At 43.3% G+C, this 6,794-nt stretch overlaps 1 protein-coding gene across 1 annotated transcript; it reads right to left on the bottom strand.

The window, feature by feature from the left end:
- Positions 1-750: 750 nt before the first annotated feature.
- PROKR1 (prokineticin receptor 1) lies at positions 751-6,314 on the bottom strand. The gene is made up of 3 exons (XM_005525422.2): positions 6,191-6,314; positions 4,058-4,728; positions 751-1,447 (listed from the first exon to the last, which is right to left on the bottom strand). Exons 2-3 carry the CDS (start codon positions 4,552-4,554, stop codon positions 751-753), a joined length of 1,194 nt encoding a protein of 397 aa, XP_005525479.2. The 5' UTR covers positions 4,555-4,728; positions 6,191-6,314.
- Between the last annotated feature and the right edge of the window lie 480 nt (positions 6,315-6,794).

Genomic DNA, 6,794 nt, shown 5'->3' with positions numbered 1-6,794 from the left:
TGGAGGTGAGGGAAGAGATCCTTTTCATATGTACCTGTGGTATTTCCAAATACATAGCAGACAGAGTAACACTCTCCATAAAACTAAAGAGTGGAATATTGATAAAGCATTCTTAAACAAGGTTTAATAGGAAGAGACTTGAGGTTTTCACTTGGCTGTAAAGCAGGTTTTGGCTTTCAGAGTATGTGCCTTTCATAAGAACATGCTGTGCATATTGTCCAATGACAATAGAAAGCTGGTGGTCTGTAGATTTCAATAAGCTTCATCAGGAGGGGTAAACTGAGAGGTTAAAGAGTGACAGGAGTCAAAATAGGCTTTTTTTGGCATCCTTTCTCTTCTGAGCAGAAAGAAAAGGACACCAAATAACTTAGAGGTATGAGTCACAAGCTCAAAAGGGTTAAGAGGTTTCTCTTAAGAAACAAAGAAGCATCACTGCTAGGATCAGCACTCGACTTTTCCATCATTGTAATATGCTCTAGTGCAATCTTTGTTCTCATTAAACAACTCTAAAATGAGTGTCTACATCCCAAATTGACAGATGTATAAACTGAAGCACAGCATCCGTTCAAGCTTAAGCATTATCTAGCAGTCCAGTGAGAAGAGTTCTGGTGGGAACGCAAAGTCAGCTGCTGCTTTGAGGGCTCTCACCAGTGGTGGGTATTCCCACGGACAAGGAAGAAGCTTCTGAGAAGGTATGATTTCCTCTTTACCCCCCTCCAAAAAAAAAGTGAGATTAGAACCTCAGAAAGTTTATTGTAGTTTTATGCAGTCTACTTCCTCTGTGATTGGCATTGCACTTGTTCTCAGGTCCAAATCTGTGCTGGATTTGCTTCCCTTATACGTTGACCTCCATCTGAGCAGCATGATCTTCTTGAAGTACTTCATGGTGTTGTTTTTCACGGTTACGAAACACATGGTGTTTATCATGCTGTTGCTCATGGCGATGCACTCAACTATGTAAAAGGCAGTGAGATAATGCTTCTCCTTCACCAAGATGTTGGGGAAGAAGTCCCGGACAATTGTGAAGCCATAGAAAGGTGCCCAGCAGAGAACATAGGCAGTCAGGATGCACATTAATACCATAACAGTTTTCCTTCTGCACCGAAGCCTCTTTCTGATTTGTTCTGTCTGAAATCCTGGGACGGTTTTAAACCAAAGCTCCTGAGAGATCCTGGCGTAACACAAGGTCATTGTAATCACAGGTACCACAAATTCAATGCCAAAGATGAAGAGAAAGTATGATTTATAGTACATCTGCTGGTCAACTGGCCAAATTTGGCCACAGAAAATTTTCTCCTGGTTTTTCACTATAAACAACACGGTTTCAGTAGCAAAGTATGCAGATGGAATAGCTACAATTATGGAGACAACCCAGACCAAGGCAATGAGGAAGGTTGCTGTTTGATAATTCATACGTGGTTTCAGTGGGTGAACAATGGCCAGATACCTAGAACAGAAAAAAAAATTCAAAATGAAGTCTGAAAACACTGTTGATCAGAACACACTTCAAAATACACGCAAACAGAATCAGGCAGAAGTAAATTGCTGTCATTCCTGAGGGGAGAGCCTGAACATATTCGTCTGTAAGGACATAATCATCTGTAAGAACATTCTGTGAAGTAGCAGCCAAGAGCTGAGTTACAATTTCATATCACAACTTTTCCTTTTAAACAGGAGCAAGAGTCTGAAAAATGCAGTATTACACATCTAGTCAGGTTCAGGGAAGAAAAGACAAACATGGAGAATCAGGAAAATGTTTTCCCTAGGCAGAGAGCAACTTAAATAGCTCTTTTTATAAGGAGGTTAAATATATATCACAGTGTTTTTCTTATTTCTGTGGTTATTCCATGGGGTGCAAAGACCTGAAGGTGATGTTCATGTATGGTTGCAGGTGAACATGATTTTAAGCCACCTACAGAATGTGTACCTATTTTATAGATGCATACTCTGTATCTATTTTCTGCCCATGCAAACCCTTTCTGTGTGTGTTCTGGAGGTTCTGGAGGTGACCATTGCTTATTCACCTTAAAGGTACAGTATTAAGTAATATGGCAAAGCAGAAAACTGAAGTTAGCTATTTGCACTGCTTGGGACTGTAAAGTGGCAAGGTTGTGTTATTCTGCTAGGACGAGATTTTTTTCAGAGGTCCCAGTACAACTGTGTTTAACCCAAAGTATTGTTTCAAAAAGTGGAATATCTCATTCCTTTGGAGTCTATTCCATTTGTATATATTCAATACATAGAATAGCATCCATAAGATATATTCATTCCAAAGTAAAATGGAAAGTCAGCAGCACTTTTCATCGGCCAGATCTTGGAAGCAGATGAATTGTTCATAGCTCTTAATAGTTCAGGGTAAATGTCAGGGGACAGCAGAATGAATCAGCCTCATTGTGGAGCAGGTATGTTAACATTTTTAGATCAGGTCCTGGGGAAGTATGTTGAGGCACAGTGTATGTGTATGTGTTCATAAATATGCATATCTGCTCAGCAGAACACTTGGCTGGATGGGATAAATCTGCCCAACACAGTCAGGAGGAAGCTTTTGTGGTGGGTTGTAATTGCTTACCACACTTGGGCTGTTACCATAGAGTGGTCTTGCAGTTTATGAACTGAATTCAGATGAAAGTGTCCTGGAAGATGTGCTCCAAAAGTGTACCTAAAACACACTAAGTGCCCATGGGTGTTTGGTCCAGGGGACCCAGCTAAATATTTGCAGTGTGGACATTGGACCCTTATTATGCGCTCTTCTTTTTCAGATGTATTTTTTCTAGTGTAGGTGTGGGCTTAAAAAAGTGAAATTCCTATTTTTTCATGTGATTAGAGATGGAGGAAGAAGAAAGAGAGCTCTCCCTGAAGGAAATCCTCACTGGGACAGACTTACTTGCTTTACAGGGCTGATTCCTTTTGAATTATCTAAGCATGGGAAGACTTTTGTTGGGAGCCTGTTCTTTTTAGAGACAGAAGTCAACAATCCATGTGACATAACTAACATGGAATAGGTGTTTGTTAAAAAATGAGGTTTCTCTCTGTTCACCAGGTCAATAGCTTGCAAAAAAAAAAAAAAAAAGAAAAGGAATGAAACCAAAACAGAGTGTTCTTACAACAAGCTTCAGTAATTAATCTTTACTAGGCTTGTTTTTAAAGATGTGTGGGAAGATATGCTATAAATCTGATTTCTTAGCAGACATAAGGGCGCCATGACCCATGTTACTTCATCAACCTGGGATGCACTAGCACAGCCTTCCAAGAAAACTTTGTAGAAGCTGAAAAACTGATAGAAAATGGTAATGCATACATGGTAGTGTTTAGAAGCTGTACCCCAAGTCCTCAGCTGCTGTTGAAAGGATATTCTGATAGATGCTTGTTAAGGATTTGTTCTGTAGGAGCCAAAGGCAAAAAAACTCTGAACTTCTCCAGAGTCTTTTCACAGAGTTCTGTTGATGTCAGGAACAGCTGGATCAACCATACACAAGCTGTATCTGTACAGCCTTCAGCAGGGCTAACTACTCCTGAGCTGACTTTTGCATCAGGGACTGAAAACTGCAACACTATACTAAAGTTTGAAATGGCACATGAGAGAAATTGGGGAAAAGAAAAGAAAGGAGCGGTGGGAATCACATATGTATGTGCAGAGGGTCTACAGAGATGTGTATTGTGTTTGTACATGAAAGAGGTTTTGTGATGATGGCCTTTCTGTAAAGAGTTTAGTAAGCAGGTCTCTGGTTTTCTGTGAGCCAGTCATGTCAGACTTATGCCAGCACGAGGCTGATCCTCAAGTGCCTTGGTCTGTCAGAGTCCATGGTGCATCGGGCTGAGAGAAGAGTCTTGAGAAAAGATACAATTAAATCAAATCATTAAAATTCCTGGGGTAAAAGGCAGTCTCCCAGGACTGCAGCAAAATTGGAAAAAAATCCTCACTGAGAAAGTGGTCAGGCATCAAAACAAGCTGCCCAGGGACTAGTTCACAGAAAGTATGGATGTGGCACTGGAGGACATGGTTTAGAACCTTGGAAGCTGTGGCCACATTTTTGTGCAGTCGTAGCATCTCACTTACCTGTCAACAGCTATGGCCAGGAGAGCATTGGTCGAAACGTAGAAGGAGACAGTTCGTAGGTAGTTGACTGAGGCACAGAGGACATGGCCATGCTCCCAGGACAGCTGCTGCACCACGTAGTAGTCCATCTCAAAGGGGCAGCACACGATGGCCACGATGAAGTCTGAGATGGCCAGGTTGGCAAACAGCAGGTTGGTGAGGTTTCGCAGCTTCTTGTAGCGGGCGAGAGCAGCGATGAAGATGAAGTTGCCGATGCCACAGACCAGCATGATGCCAACCAGAGCAACCCCGATGACAATCTTGGCTGTGAAGAAGGTGCGGGTTTTGGTCATGTCATCTTCACTGTCCAGTGGCAGGTCATAATCGCCGTAAGTGAAGTTGAAAGGGAAAGAGAAGTTTCGCAAGGAGGTGAAATCCCCATCGTGGATGTTGTAGATTGCAGCAAAGTTGAGGTGGGTGGTAGCATTTAGGCTGCGTTCAGTTTGCTCCGTGGCCATGCCTGTCTTCTTTTGGCATGTGCAGTTTGGCTGGCCCTTGGTGTTAGTCAGCTCAGTGTGGCAGGGCACAAGAGTGGCAGGAGAGAGCCCTCACCCAAAGCTTCCTTTTGAGCAGTGAGCAACTTTGTCTTTTTCCCCAGAAGATTCTAGGACAACAGCCTCACTTATCTCCTTCTGTGGAAACAAAAAGAGGAAAATGTTTCCTGAAAGGATGACAGCAAAAGTACTGATCTTGAAGGAAAGCAGTAGCCACCTTACTGCACAGAAGGAAGAAATACTCTGTGAAGGGATGCTTCTGTTCTCACAAAATAAATGCTTCTAGTTGCTTCGTGCACTGTTTGTTACAGCAGCAGTTTTATTTACCAGCAATGAAATTTTCATCAGGCAGTGAAATGACAATATAGGAGGAATGTAAAGTCTAGTTTAAGCCTCCACTGGCCCGCAAGCCCATGGTGCTGTCATCATTGTGCAAGGTAAAAGACACTAAAATGACAACTCAGTGTGCTGTAAAGCATTTGATGTGCCTTTTGGACAAAGTTTATGCTTTATTTTGGTTGTTTCAGAGTGATGTGGTAGAGGAGAACAAAAAGAGAACTGATGTCCTTGCTTTTAAATACATTTCTTAATGAAGAGTTGCAAAGATCCAAGAAAATACTAAATCCAGCACTTTCCCTTTTGGCAGCCATTAATTGAAGATAAAATTTCCTGCCAGCATAATCCATTATCACTTCTGTCAAAGAGGTGAAGCTCTGCCAATTTGCAGAGACACAAATTTTGTCCCATGAACCAGCTTGTAGAGCTTAGCTGTGATGGCAGATCTGCCATTCACAGGGAAAGTGTTTCCACAGGGAGTGAAAGGTGAAAGGGAAAATCTTCTGTAAGCAAGACAGTGCCTTGCATTTTTGATGCTGGGGAGGAGCAGGCTCCTGTCTTTGTACTGCTAAATGTACCAAATATTAAAAACAATTATTTTTTTTCCACACAGAGGGGAAAAAGAAATCTCATCTACTCCTTATTTTTGCCTCTCAGTATCAAAATGCTGAGAGGGCATCTTCTTCTCTCCTCCCATGATCCATCTAGGAATCTTCACACCAGACTCCTGGCTGTTAGGACAGTCTCACCTCATCCCAGCAGAGGATCAGGGAGCATTACTGCTTTTTCTGTCCTCAGGCAGCAAGTCCTCGGGGTATCAAACCCTACTGAACAATAGCAGTCACGGCTACAAAGGATAATCTCCGTAGTGGAGCTGTTGCTCCCTTCTTTCCCTGGAACCACCCTCAGACCCTGATGTACCGACACTTGACAAATATCTGTCAGAAACTCTCTTTTACAACTTTGGTCACCACGTTGTTTTTCAAACTGAGCATTGCAGAACAGAATAACAGAAAGCCAAAGCCTGAAACCAAACAGTTCTGACAAGGAGCTGCTTTAGGAGACATCTCCACAGCCGCCTGGAAAGGTAAACATTCATCTAAGAGAAGTGCTAAATAAACACTTGAATGCAAAATCTGTTGTCCAAAGCAAGGGGCAAGCAAATCTGTGTCAGATTTCGCTGCTAAATACCAAAAGAGATACAAAATAAATACAGACAACACAACCATCCACAAACTGACATCACGCTATCAGCAAAGGGTACCTGCAGTTGAGCTCATCTTCTTGGAGGTCTGAGGCACCCTGTGGAGAGCTGCCAGGTTTCTCCTCTGCACGTGCTGCTGTTCCAGGAGGAAAGGATCACTGGGAGTAGCCCAAGGACTCCGCTGAGCGCTCCTTTCTCTCCCATTCAGGTTAGCCCTGTGCTCAGGGGAGGATGGCTCCTCTGCCTCTGTGCCTGCATCTAAAGCCTTTGCTCAGTGGGAGGCACCTTGAAGCTGTCCGTGCATTTCTGATTTTAAAGAGGCAGCACGATCTGGAGACAATAGAGCACAGCCCTTTTGGGGTTCCTCTGCCTTAAACCCCCTGAATGCACGGAATTGTCAGAGTGGCTTTGTTAGCAAGCCTGAGTGTGGAACATAAAAACCCCGGTTTGCCCTTGCTCTTTGGGTTTTGCCCGTGCTGGTCAGCAGCAGCCTGCACCTGATGTGCCACAGAAGCAAAATACAAACCTCCCACTGGAAAGGAGGGGGAGGAAGGAGGGTGATGTGCTTTCCCCGGGAACCTTTCTCTGTGTGTGTCTCTCTGGCTATTGTCTTTAGGGCTGCAGCTGCGGTAGCTCCAGCAGGAGGGACACACAGTGAATAGCT

The sequence above is a fragment of the Pseudopodoces humilis genome, chromosome 3 (genome assembly GCF_049639895.1).
Source record: "Pseudopodoces humilis isolate 2021_Gansu_Grassland_sample_001 chromosome 3, ASM4963989v1, whole genome shotgun sequence".
In the NCBI taxonomy this organism is placed as follows: domain Eukaryota; kingdom Metazoa; phylum Chordata; class Aves; order Passeriformes; family Paridae; genus Pseudopodoces; species Pseudopodoces humilis.
Note: the sequence above shows the minus strand (reverse complement) of the source record. Positions and strands in the feature narration are given on the sequence as shown.

Excerpts from the sequence above, each read along its gene's own strand:
- PROKR1 (XM_005525422.2), bottom strand. The coding sequence starts at position 4,554 with ATGGCCACGGAGCAAACTGAACGCAGCCTAAATGCTACCACCCACCTC. Across the intron at positions 1,448-4,057 it reads CTGGCCATAGCTGTTGACAG|GTATCTGGCCATTGTTCACC; the intron begins GTAAGTGAGATG and ends TTTCTGTTCTAG.